Genomic DNA, 14,584 nt, shown 5'->3' with positions numbered 1-14,584 from the left:
ACTTTTTGCCATCAACATAATGCAGATTGAAATCAACAAAATCAACCATTACATTTCAATCAATTAAACAAGCACAAATAAGAATTATGTTAACATCAATTAAACAAATCAACTTTTATAAATCACCTTTTACAAATCAATTAAACAATCAAAAAATAAGCAATAATTATTAGAGAAAATAACACTTCTACTATTGAATCAACTTTTGCAGCCATACATCATTTTCACGCAGCTCACTTCTGAGATTAACCTGCATAAACCAAACATTTGCTCAAACAACACTTTCTACACATCTAAAACCTACAAACAGCAAATTATTGAATTCTAGGTACTTAACCAAACATTTTCAAACCACAAGCCTATAAACATACCAATTGTTTATGGACATTTTTATAACGCGGATGCAGGTAGGCAACGTCTCGTATATATCGATCTAGCCATATAATGTCGAAACCACAAGCCTACTGCAGCTCTATCTATATCAGTGGGAGGTAGATACTTTATACTTCCTGTGATCAAACGGTCCAACGCCAAGCATACGAGAGGACCACAATCCCCTATGGGTCCTTTCGTTTGTTGTGGTGCGGTCTCGTCTCTACTAACTGTAATATTGAGCTTCTTTGGCTTCTTGTTTCCAGAACGAGTCCAATAATTTATCGCATCCAAGAATTTAGCCAAATAAGAGCTCCATCCCTTAATAATATCTCTTAAATCAGCCAATGATATGTAATTTATCATGCTGTCATATACTATAGCCTTAAGGGATGGGATCTGAAGCTCGACGAGAAGCCAATGGTTACGTTCCAAAACAGGGATAAACACCTGCAATCATAAGTAATAATTCATTCATTTGTGCACTTATTTATGAATACCTTTAAACTCAATCTAAAATAAACACTAACCTTATCGACTTCCCACCATGCAGGATAAAGTTTAGCTTGTCCATTGCCCAACAAATGATTCATCTCGTTGATTCTTCAAGTGAACGGCGTTAAAAGACGTCGGCATAATTGTATATCGTGTATTTCTTTTATTTTCCTTAAGTTTCCTAATTATTAGAAGATGTGACACCCACGCATCGATATGCTGTTTTACAAAAAAAGACATATATTAGTAACTTACATAATTTACAAAAAAATAATCAAATTAAAATATAAGAAAAATATAAGACTTACCCCTCCATCGAAATAGCCATTGTCTTCGACCCCTAATAATACGCCCCACCAAGACCGATCAAGCAACAAATAGATATCATCATTGAGCTTGCATATGTCAGTGAAACACCCCTGGCTTCGCTCATGTAGATAAAAATCAACTGCGGTCTTAGCCCAAAGGGTGTTATCCAGAATTGTGTCCGGTAGTTGTTCCCTCTCCACTTCAGATACCGGTATGGTATTGGCCGGTAACTCATACGAGAGCCAACTTGAATCCATCATGTCCGGCACGTCAGAGGGTTTCTCAAGAATCCTACATATGACGCCATGTGAATCGGGCTCTTGAATGGTGGGAGGGACCTCTTCAACGATGACAGTGGCCTCTTGAACGGTGGGAGGGGACTCTCGAGGAATGATAGGGGCCTCTTCAATGATAGGAGTGGACTCTTGAGGGATGACAGTGGCCTCTTGAACGGTGGGAGGGGACTCTCGAGGAATGATAGGGGCCTCTTCAACGATAGGAGTGGACTCTTGAGGGATAACAGGCGAGTCGGTCTTCTTCTTGCGGTGTCTTCACACTATTAGGGTATACGGAGACTTAATAGCACGTGCACGCCGTCTGATGCGTGAACTCTGTCGTGCAAGAAAAAACCGACGTAAAGCATCCACCTTATCGGTCCGCTAAATAATTAAATACAAATATCAGTAAATAAACGGACATGATATTTAAACAGTGAAAACAAAGACAAAAATATTTCAAAACTTCAACCAAAAGACAAAACAAAGACAAATACTAATTTTACAGTGTTAAAGAATACACAGTTTAGCAGAATTGGCAGCAACCAAATAAATTTACTTCAACCAAAAGACAAAACAAAAAGACAAATACTAACTTCACAGTGTTAATAAACAGTTTAGCAGTATTGGCAGCAACCGAATAAATTTACTAAGCAATCTAAGTGAAATGGTTAATTTAAGTGAAATTACGAGTAAATTTATCATCAAGTTAAATATGGAAAATCTGAAACTTACCTCGTTGCGTAGAGTATGAACCTCATTCTGCAACGATACTACCATCTCACTTAGAGCGGCAACCTCACCACGTAAAGTAGACACCTCCACACGCCATGCACCATCGTTATCGCGTAGAGTACCGATCTCCTCACGCAAGGCATTGACCTCCACACACCATGCACCATCGTTATAGCGTAGAGTACCGATCTCCTCACGCAAGGCATTGACCTCATCACGTAACTCCCTTGACTCATCCCGTGGAGGTGGAGAACAGGGAGATAGAAGTCATGGCATCTTTGCCAGTCGCCTATCAGGTGATGATGGAGAAGAGGCTCGATGATGTGACAGGATAGGTGATGGTTCTCGTTGTAGAGGTGTATAGTCGGGTCGATCAGGTGATGGCTCTGGGTGAGGTGATGGCTCTCGAAGTGGAGGAAGTGGAGGCTGCTCATCATTCGTTCCATCAAGAAAACGCTGACTAGCTTGCCACCAATCAGTGGCAAGCTCAGCCTCCGTGGGTGTCAGTCTCATTAATGGAATGTTGGCCTCCTAAAAATATAAAAACTCAAACAAAGTTAAACGTCTACTATTAATAACTTGTTTATATATGATAGTATTTGTGTTAACTTACATTATTTATTATCGCATATGGTATTAAGTCTTCCCAATCCAACAGACGTTTCCTCTTCCAGGAAATAGCCCTGGGAATATCATTTGAAGTTTTTATTGCATATGTCTTCATGGCGGGAAAGGCCTCGAATATCCAAATCTACAAACAATATAATAACAAACATTAGTAATTGTTAAATAATTAATTATAATTTTGAAAACATTATATAGAAATTCTTACTTTAAAGGCCCAAACAAAGCTTGACAAAGTGTATTTCGACCCATCGCCCCGCAAACTTTTGCGGTCATCAAAGGCAGACAACAACTTAGTCCAGGTAGCTTTCCATATATACGAACCCCACGGAAACAGATTCCATGCATTTAGGTCCTCTACCAATAATATTAGCTCCTGAGGAATAGGTTGTCTGGCCTCTCTGCCTAAAAAGCCGGCATACAAAAGTAGTAGAAGGCATACTCGGACAACATCGACGTCATTCATCCGAGTAAAACCATCTTTCTTATTAAACAATTTCTTCATGTTGTCGACGTGTAAGTTCGGCTTCTCTATTGACTCATCAGGAAAAACCCTGGATAACCATGATGGGCGGGTGATATGACGAGTGTACCGGCCTACATCATCGTGTCCGAATCGTAACCAGTGATTAAGTAGAACTCCTTCCGCCCAAAACAAGTATACGCCGGTGGAAAATGAAACCATATCTCTTCCTCACCACGTTGTATACTGTCGGGTAGATCTCTAGTCATGGTCTGAAGCCACAAATGGGTCAAATTAGCATCTCCACCCGGATGCTGTACTCTCAGCCATGGCCCGAAGCAGGTTTCCTCAAACAATTTTCTTTGTGCAGGTGAAAGCTTCGAAGCAATTGTAGTGGCTAGGCTAACTTTATTCCTTAATGTCAATGAAGCCGAAAAAAATTTCTACAAAAACAATAAACATACCAAGTTAGATATACCAAAAACTACACTGTCAAGATATACCAAAAACAATAAACATAAATAGTAGTTTATTCTTGAAACTAAAATTTGCAACACTGTTTTGTCTTTTGGTTGAAATGAAAATCGCAACGAGATAATGAGAATCGCAACGCGAAATGACTATCGCAACGCGAAATGAAAATCGCAACGCGAAATGAAAATCGCAACGAGAGAATCGCAACGCGAAATGAAAATCGCAATGCGATTTTGGTTTCGCGTTGCGTTTTTTATTTCGCGTTGCGATTCTCTCGTTGCAATAGTTATTTCCGCGTTGCGATTTTCATTCTCGAAACTATTCTTCTTCTGCATTACTTCAACCAAAAGACAAAACAAAGACAAATACTAACTTCACAGGCTAAACAGTTTAGCAGTATTGGCAGCAATCGAATGAATTTAATAAGAAATCTAAGTGAAACGGTTAATCTATTATTGAAATTACCAGTAAACTTATCATCAATCTCAATATGAAAAACCTAAAATAATGCAAAAATTTCAAAATAAAAATAAAAAAAAAACTAACCCTCGGAGGTTGATTTTCCATTTCTGAATGATTGTGAGGGATTTTTGACTGTGAATGGTTGTGAGGGATTTCGCCGGCGATGGGGACGGAAATCTTCGGAGATGGGGACGGATTTCGCCGTAGAGAGTGAGAGATGGAGATGGGACTGAGTGTTGTGATTTTGGGTTTGAGGTTATGAGTTGCGATTACTGTGGATGGTTCAGTTTCCGATTTATTAAGAAAAAATTCGTGTTTGGAATTTGAAAAAAAATACGCGTTAATACGAATAGCGCTATGTAAATCGCGTTGCGAAAGTCAGAATCGCGTTGCGAAAGTCAGAATCGCGTTGCGAAAGTCAGTATCTCGTTGCGATTTTGTATTATCGCATTGCGATAGTAAGTATCGCATTGCGATAGTCAGTATCACATTGCGATTTTCCCAATTCGCGTTGCGATTTACTTATTCGCATTGCGAATTAGGAAAATCGCAACGACACTGTAGACCATCGCAACGCGATTTCCAACTATCGCAACGCGAAATGTAACGCGAATTTGCGATAATGGAGATCGCGTTGCGAATTAGCGATCGCATTGCGATTTTGTTGGTCATTTTGGAAAATCCGGAAAAAGTTGGTTAAAATCGTATATTATAAGGCATTTTTGGTCACTGAGGCGATTTTCTCATAAAAAATATATAAAAATAAAAAGAGTGAATTATACAAATTGTCATTGATCACCTTAAATGGATGGCTATACGAATCAGAGCTAAGCTTTTCTTCTCTTTCGGTTCTTACCTCTTGGTTTCTGTATTTAGAATTTTATTTTAGCATGTTTTGTTCCCATGATTTTCATTAGTTCAATACAGCTTGGAGTTATGCTCTCTTAATTATTTTTTTAACTTATTTTAGGTAAAATATAACCATTGATAAAAACCAGCTTGGAGTTCTCAATGCTCTTGATGCCGCAAAAACACAATGGTACAATTTCACTGCAATTGTAATTGCAGGAATGAGAATTTTCACTGATGCTTTTGACTTATTTAGCATATCTCTTATCACTAAATTGCTTAATCGTATTTACTACCATGTTGAAGGGGCCCCAAAGCCTAGAACTTTGCCTCCTAATGTAGCAGCTGGGGTATGGCCTTTGTTGGAACTTTAGCTGGTCAGCTTTTCTTTGACTGAATTGGTGATAAATTAGGTTGAAAAAAGATTTACGAACTCACCCTGATGCTCATGGTGATCTATTTCGTTCCGAAGGATGTTATGACAACGCTTTCTTTCTTCAGGTTTTGGCTCGGTTTTGGAATCGGTGGTGACTATGCACTATCCCTTTCAGCCACTATCATGTCCGAATTCCGATCGTCGTTTTGAAACCACCATCATATTCGACATTGAGCGAGAAACAAACCCTTTAAATCAATTGAAGTGAAACGCTACTAAACGCCGTGAATTTCAAGTCAAAGTCTCGACGTTTGTTTTAGCACCATCGCCGAGAAAATCTTAAATTCATCGTCAATCGTTGCTCCGTTTTCGACACCTCCCGCACCATCGTGTTCCTTGTACCATTCCGAGTCCACTGGTGTCCTCCTTGTCTCCGGCGGCGGCGGCGAGTGAGGAGGTAAAGCGATAAAAGTTTCATATTTTTTGAAATCGAGCTATCTACCGTTCAAATTTTTGAACCGAGCTTTGTAAGTGTCTTAAAATCGCTTAAAATAATTTTTAGGAATTTTTTCGTAATTTTTCTGACGCCAGAAAGTGTCCCACGCGCCTCCACTGCGCGTGGGGAAGGTTCTGCTCGGCATGTATTTCTTAAAAAACGGTTCAACCGGTTTTGAACCGTTTTGACCGGTCCAACCCGACTGTTGATCCGACCGTTGACTCGACCCGACCTGACCGTAGACCCGACCGTTGACTGTTGACTAGGTGTTAGTTTTGTAAATATTTTTAAAAGGGTGTTAGTTTTGTAAATATTGTTAAAAGGGTGTTAGTTTTGTGAACATTGTCAAAAGGGTGTTGGTTTTGTAATTAATTTCTATTAGGGTGATAATTGTGTAAAATGGTTGATCGTCTGTTGACCTCATTTGACCATAACTTTGACCGGCGTTGACCGGAAATTAAACTGCCGTTAACTTTTTATGAGTATACATATCCTGACAATTGTTAACATCTCGAATTCGTTTTTGGGATCCATTTCGCCAAATTCGAACCCAAAAGCCTCCAAATCATCGGTCAAACCTGTTGAATTTGACCAAGAATTAAAATTTTCTGAAGGTCATATTTTATGTTTTTTTATGTCCTGAATCTGATTCCGAAGTCCGTTTTGTCAAATTCTGACCCGAAATCCCAGAATCGAGCTTGTTAACCCAAATATGCTTAATATTTTAGCATTTTTTATTATTTATTTGAGATATGATTATGGAATTAATTTAATAAGGTGTTTTATGAAGGTACTTGTGTTTCACCTAAACGAGGATCAGTTAGATCTGGAGTTGTTCGTTCGTCAGATCAATCCGAACCCCGTACTACGAGAATTACCTGTAGGTTTTCGTAAATTATTTAAATAAAGATTAAGATTATTTATATTAGGATTCCAATATGGATTTTTCCAATTCGTAGGATCTAGCGCTGCAGCAGAGCATAATCGACAACCTAGTAGTAGGTTTCCCTATCCGATTTCTCATGTTGTTACAGGTGTGTTTCCTGACGGTGCTATCTTACAGTTTTAAACTATATATCTGAACTGTTTTATATTATGAGGATATTAAATATTTTATGAGAAAATATCCGGTGTTCTAAATAATATTTATTTAATGTCTGATTTACCGTATATTTCTGATATGGTTTATAGTTACAGTATTTTTGTACATGATTTCTAAATATGAAACATTTCCATATTTAATGAATTAATTACCGTTTTTACTCCAATACATACATGTTTGTTATTGTCATTGGGGGTATGATTGAAGAAGTATTCTCAGATCCCTTTGCTGTGTGCGAGGTTAAGCCTTATAGTTTACCAGGTCCCTTTGTTGTGTGCAAAGGTAAGCCTTATAGTTTCCCCGGTCCCTTTGTTGTGTGCAAAGGTAAGCATTATAGTTTCCCCGGTCCCTTTGCTGTGTGCAAAGGTAAGCCTTACAGATTCCCAGATTCCTTTGTTGTGTGCAAGGGTAAGCCTTACAGTTTTCCTAGGCTCATATGCTTTGTGCACAGGTTAGCCTTACTGGTGTATAGGTGAAGTACGGTTCGGGTGAACCTACACATTCTGATAATTGGATGGGGGTAGTGTGCATATTATTAAAATGTATTTGATAAATTATTTTTTTTTATCTAAATTATTTTGATATGTATGTTTTTATACACTGTATGGAGCATACTGAGCTTTTTAGCTCATTGTGTAAATTATTAAAATGTATGTTTTGATATTATTAAAGATTGATTGTCAAAAATTAGATGCGATGTTTAAACACACATTAAATTTATAATTACGTTAATGATCATGACGTTTCACCTCGTGAATTCAAATCCCAAGTAGTATTTTCTGTAAATTTTAACCATATGCTGGTACAACAAACGTATACGGGGCATAATAAATTATTTATGCGTAAAATATAAATAACAGATTTGTTAGATTTTCACTTTCACTTTTATTTTTGGCCACATATTAGCAGATTTGGATAAGAGAGATCAACTACTTTTATTTGTATGAATTTATATTTTATATGATTTTTAGTTATATTTGGTGACATGTATTTTTTTATCGTTTTAGATAAATCTATACTATCAATATTTTATTCCGTATTAACTCGAATGTTTTATAAGTTGTTTTAAATATAAAAAGAATCTTTGAATGAGATATGTGACTACTTAAATTTAGGTCTAACGCTCAGAATATGCAAACAAGAAGACTCGTGAAGCGTTTTTCTGTCATGTTTGCAGAGCAGGGATTTGGGATTTTTACATATGAGATCCTTGCTCTTAACGTTTCGTCTTGGTTTGATCTTGCGTACTAAGTGAGGTTTTGTATCGGTTCGGATTATTCTCAAAAATATATTAGAAAATGATCTCGACTAATTTGTTATTTTTGAAATTTTAGTAGGAGAAAAATAAAAATTTATTTTAATAAAAAAAAATTATTTGTGTATTTTATCCTTTTTAATTTTATATAGTTATTGTGTCACATTAACAATCCATTAAAAGTCTTAGGACAGCTAATCTTCAATGATCAATCTTAATTAAATAAAAATTAAAGTGATAAATATTTATGGATTTAGTCCATATATTTTAATTGTCAATTTTTTATTCATACACTTTTTCTATTTTAAAATCTAGATTTAAAGATTATAACTTTGTTATATTAAATTGTTATTAATTCCTATAGTATAAGTTGGTGTCTCCTCTCTAATTTTATAAGTTTAGGTCCTATAATTTGTCACTAACTTAGGGATTGACCCCAGCTTTTTGCACGCACATAAGAGAGGTTCAACAAGCAATTTTTTCCAATTCTTTGGATCAAAATTAGAAGGGTAACCAACTATTTGTATAGTCAATTTGTTTCTCAACTATTTGTATAGTCAATTTGTTTCTCAACTATTTGTATAGAAATTTATTCAATTCATTTATGTTTACAAATAAGTTTATTTGAAAACTCATTTATCAATTCATTTATAAACTCATTTATTAACTATTTTTCTTTTAATTTTTTATATTTTAAATATTGATAAAAATTGAAATTGAATTGAACACAATGAAATTTGATTTTAAAATGCAAAGTCTAAAGAGCTTAAAAACTAACGGCATAATTTCACCATTTTTCTTTTAATTGTAAAGAAAAATAGAGTATTGGTTGCCCCCCAGGGGACTCAACCAATTCTTGCCATTGGTTTAATCACATCTCTGTCACTTCGTCTAGGTTTTGGATGAGTTATGAATCAACCCAAAAATCCTATTAAACTCTACCAAACTGAACGTATTTTATTTAATTTTTTTGTTTGTTTGTTAACATTTTTAAACATACAAACGAATATGTTCAAAAACACTAATTAAACTGAACACAATAAACGAACGCGAATAGGACATAATACCTTAAAAATAAACATACCATTACCATTTCATTTAAAGTGGATTAATTTACACCCCTAACCAGAATCTCTTAAGCTTCTTATGCAAATGGCCAAACTACAAAATAATCTCATAAGCTTGTTATGCAAATGGTTAAGCATTTCCGATGTTGACACTCCACCTGGCTTGATCTGTATATCAAATGTTCAAGTTTCTTATTGCATGTTTGCACATGCTTCCTTCACCGTTGCATTTCAAGCTTCTATAGAAACCAAATCAACCCAATTTACAATTGGATTATTCAGCACCAGCTAAAGATTCTAAAAGAAATTTGCATGCAAAATTGAATCTAATTTGTAGCCTAAAAAGACCAAAGCTTCAGCTTACATAACCGTTATATGCAACCAAATTCAAACTCCTTTCAATGCTTTCTTCAACTCCTCGCTCAAACCCTCTTCCACTGATTTCTTCTCCTTGTTTACTCTCTCCATCTTCGATTGATTTCTTCTCATTGTCTCCTTTCTCTCCGTTTTCGGCTTGCTAAACCCATTTCTTTCTGTTTCTCTATATTTTCCCAAAGAGATTTCATGCCTGAGGTCCTCTACGGCTCTCCTCAATGACCCATTCTCAGACTGCAAAGCTTCCAACTGTCGCTTGATTGTATAACACACTTCCTCCGCGTCGGAATTAGGGCCAGCCTCTGGACCCGATTTACTGGCGGTGGATAATATAGCCTGTTTGGAATAAGTGCCGTCAACGTGTTCGATCCCGATCTTATCCATCACCAAGAATGGAATCTTCTCCATAGGAAACCCAGTCTTCGGATCACCACTCTTCATCTCTGATGGAATCCTCATCCCCCAACGGAATTTAACCAACGCCTTTCCCTTCACCGGCACCGCCGTCCTCGCTGCTATCTCTACACCAGAGAGTATCCCCGCGAAATCCTTCGAATTGAAACCCACCAGTTTTCTTTTATCGGCGAAGAACCCGATCGAATCGCCTTTAAGAGCAGGAAAATCCATTACTTCAACCGACAAGTCATCCTCCAAAACGCGGCCGTTGCCCGGCTTCACGGCTTTATCGAAAACAGAAGAATGCGATTTCTTGATCAAGAAATCCCCAAACTGGGGCTTGAAGTGAAGCATGAAGCTAGGGTTTCCACGGCCAAGGAGTTTAAACTCGGCACTCATGAGCATGGAGCTGGAGATGGGGGAACCAAAGGGTCCGATCCCGATCTTGACGACGAGAGAGAAAGGGTTCCACGTGTCATTAGGTCGGTATGAGATCTTGATGGACGGTCCAGATTCGAAGAAAGTGGAGAGATTTAAGGCGAGCTCCTTGGAATCCCCGGCGACGATACCTGATTGAAAGGGCAGGCCTAAGATGCTGAGAGGTATTTTGGCTCTCAAAACTGGATTCTTCTCTTCACGAAATTTCAATGAAGCTTTCATTTTTTTTACACCTTTAAAACCCTAAATTGAAATAACCTTGTCGATTGGATTTATTGCAAAAATTGCGCCAAATTGTGAGGGCCGAGGGTGAACTGTTTGCTGTTTGGGATTAGAAACGAGAAAAAGAAGGAAATTACAAAAAGAGAAAGGATGGTGGAAGCGTAATTATTGGGAAGACAAAGGGGTAATTTAATTGATAGGAGTAACGATTATCCTCCACCAAGCGCTCCTCTCCGTTTGGATTTGTACTTTTAGGATAAACTATGTATTTAGTTATTTAACTATAACTTCAGTTTCATTTTAGTTATTTAATTATGTTTTTTCCGTTTCAGTCACCCTCAATGACAGATCAAGACTTTGTATCAAGTGGGCTCTTGAAATTCGAAGTGAAATTAAGTAGGTTCAAGTACATTTAAATTTTTTTCTCTCGGAAACTTCTCTACTTTTTTACATGGATTTTCTAGACCAAATGGAGTCAATTGACCCTAGTAAACAAAGTGTTAATCCACTCCTGATCACTCACCGTTAAAAAAATTAGAAATGTTGATGTATCAACTTTTTATTATTTTTCAATTATGACGTGACATTATCTTATAATAACAAATCAACGTTATCATTAATTTTTTAACATTGAATGACCAAATTAGAACTAAAATGTAAGTGTAGGTATGATTTTGGAAAATATAATAGTTGAGTGATCAAAACATAAATAAGTGATAATTGAATGACTAAATATGTAATTTACCTTTTTCATTGTGAAAATTGGCTTTTGAATTTCAAAATTCAATTTTCAAAAATTTTAAAATTCATACACTTCAATTATATGCCAACGTTTTTTTTTTAAATTAAAAAACGTTTCAGTTAACACCAAGGTATGATTATTTACTTCTTCAATCTTGTTTTCGATTTAAAAAATTATGTAATATCAACTTAATTTTAATTTGATTTATATTATTCAAAAATTTATATTCTTTTATGGTTTCTCCTCCGATTTGGTTTTCAACCCATGTTCTGCCTCTTTCCAATTCTACGTTTCTCCAAGTGCTGACTTTTCAGGCATCGATTCATCCCCCATTTTTTATTCAGACATGGTTTATAGTGGCATGTTTGTTTTCTTACACTGGTTTGAACGTGGTTAGTGGTCAGAATGGTCCGTGGCGATTCTCTAGAATTACCCGACGTGGAAGTTTGTCTTTTATCCATGGTCAGTTAAGTTATAGTTTCTATCAGTTTGTCCACCTTATCCTTGGTGGTTACTCCCTTGTGGGGCACGAACCTTTGCATGATAGATGCACTTCTTTATCCTATCTCTGTGCCACGTGTTGACATTTTCTCTTTGGCAGTTTCCGTTAGTTCTTCCCCACTTGTTTTTGTGTGTTAGGGGAGCCTGTTATTCACGCTCTAATGGTCAATCATTCTTTTACTGGTGCTTCTATTTCTGGGAATCGTCTTTGGGTTTCTTCATTGTGGACTCATTCTCTCGCTCGAGGCGTCATTTGCGAGTTTTCATTTTGTACCTACCTTAATTTCTTTTCTTTTTCTTTTTCTTTTTCTTTTTTTTTTTTTTTCTTTTTTTTAATTTAAGGCACCCTTTCGGGTTTTTACCCTAAACATTTTTCCTTTTCTTTTTTTTCTTTCGACTTAGGATGCACTCTCGGGTTTTCACCCTAAACATTTTTTACTGCATCCGAATTAACGGGATTTGGCAGTTCTGACCCGTCCATTTCAATTAGGATAAGTGTTCTTCCGGAGAATACCTTTTTTACGACATAAGGTCCCTCCCAATTTGGCATCCATTTTCCTCTAAAGTCTTTTTGAATTGGCCAAATTCTCTTAAGCACAAGATCTCCTTCACGGAATACTCTCGGTCGCACCTTCTTGTCATGTGCTCGAATCATTCGTTTCTGGTAGATTTGACCATGATGAAAGACTTTCAACCTCTTTTCCTCAATTAGGTTCAACTGATCATATCGAGATTGCATCCATTCTGCATCATCCAGTTTGACTTCTGACAAGACCCGGAGTGATAAAATTTCTACCTCAATAGGCAGCACTACTTCTATCTCATATGCTAATGAAAATGGGGTTGCCCTAGTCGAAGTTCATACCGAGGTTCGGTAGGCAAACAAAGCAAAAGGCAATTTCTCGTGCCAGTCTTTGTATATCTCAGTCGTTTTCTCTGCTATCTTCTTGATATTTTTATTTTCTGCTTCTACTGCTCCATTAATCTTTGGTCTATAAGCAGTAGCGTTGTGATGCTTTATATTAAATTGCTTCTACTGTTCCATTCATCCAAAGGCTTCGAATGGTCACCGGTTCATCTTGGCATATGATGCAACCTCTACCCATTTTGTAAAATAATCAATTGCCACCAGAATGAACTGGTGACCATTCAAAGCCTTCAGATGAATTTTCTCGATAACGTCCATGCCCCACATAGAAAAAGGCCATGGTGATGTCATCACATGAAGAGGATGAGTGGAACATTTATTTTATCCCCGTAAATTTGACATTTATGACTCTTCTAGCATAGTTGATGCAGTCACTTTCCATTGTGGACCAAAAATATCCGCATCTCATTATCGGCCTTGACATCGTATGTCCATTCGCATGTGTTCCACAAACTCCATCATGCACTTCTTTCACTATCATCTTTGCCTCTTCTGCATCGACACACCTTAACAAGACTTGATCATGGCTTTTCTTGTATAAGACCTCCCCGTCAAGTATATATCCAGCTGGCATCCTTCTAATGGTTCTTTTGTCAGTTTCAGTGGCTTTCTCTGGATAACTTCGATTCTTGATATATTGCAGAATATTGTGGTACCAGAGCTTAGTGTCTTTCACTTCCTCAATTTGGTAACAATGAGTCGGGTACTCATATGATTGTACGTCAATTGACATCATTTCAGACTCCCCACCAGCCTTGAATGCGGCCGCCATGGTAGCTAAAGCATAAGCCATTTAATTTTCTTCTCTAGGTACATAGTGGAAGGTGATTTCATCGAATTCTTCGAGCAGATCCAGTATTAGTTTTTGGTACTCTACCAGCTTTACATCATTGGTTTTCCATTCTCCCCGGAGTTGATAGATTACTAAGGTTGAATCTCCATATACACGTAAGGTCTTTATATTTTGCCCCATTGCAGCTTGAATTCCCAAAACACAAGCTTCATATTCTGCCATGTTGTTGGTGTAATCAAAATTCAGTCTGCTAGTAAATGGGTAATGATTACCTTCTGGGGAGACCAATATGGCCCCGACGCCATATCTCAATGCGTTTGATGCACCATCAAAATGATTTTCCAGGAACTGTCTGTGGAAGTACTTGCTTCCTCTGAGGATATGACCATCAAGTCTTCATATAGAAAGTCAAAGTCCAGCAGCTCGTAATTTTCATCAGTTCTGCTTGCCAAAAATCTGATATGACACTTTCTTTTATGGCTTTTGGCTCACATACTCGATGTTAAATTCAGATAATAACATATGCTATCGGGCCAATCTTCCAGAGAGAGCAGGGACACCCAGCATGTACTTTAGTGGACCTAACTTGGAAATCAGCCAAGTGGTGTGATACAACATGTATTGTCTGAGTCTTTGTGTAGCCCAGACTAAAGTAAAACAAACCTTTTCAATGGGATAATATCTGACCTCGCAATCGATGAACTTCTTGCTCAAGTAGTTAATGGCCCTTTTATTCTTTCCAGATTCATCATGTTGACCCATGACACACCCCATTGAATTCTCGAATATGGATAGATACAAGAACAGAGGTTTTCCCGGGATAGGGGACATCAGG

The 14,584-nt window shown here is 37.2% G+C and overlaps 1 protein-coding gene across 1 annotated transcript; it reads right to left on the bottom strand.

Moving 5' to 3' along the window:
• Positions 1-9,475: 9,475 nt before the first annotated feature.
• Positions 9,476-10,879, bottom strand: LOC120196986. The gene has a single exon (XM_039198646.1). The coding sequence runs from the start codon at positions 10,783-10,785 to the stop codon at positions 9,742-9,744; it is 1,044 nt and encodes a 347-aa protein (XP_039054577.1). The 5' UTR covers positions 10,786-10,879; the 3' UTR covers positions 9,476-9,741.
• Between the last annotated feature and the right edge of the window lie 3,705 nt (positions 10,880-14,584).

This window comes from Hibiscus syriacus, unplaced genomic scaffold, assembly GCF_006381635.1.
Source record: "Hibiscus syriacus cultivar Baekdansim isolate YM2019G1 unplaced genomic scaffold, ASM638163v2 tig00117038_pilon, whole genome shotgun sequence".
In the NCBI taxonomy this organism is placed as follows: domain Eukaryota; kingdom Viridiplantae; phylum Streptophyta; class Magnoliopsida; order Malvales; family Malvaceae; genus Hibiscus; species Hibiscus syriacus.
This window is presented reverse-complemented; position numbering and strand designations above follow the sequence as displayed.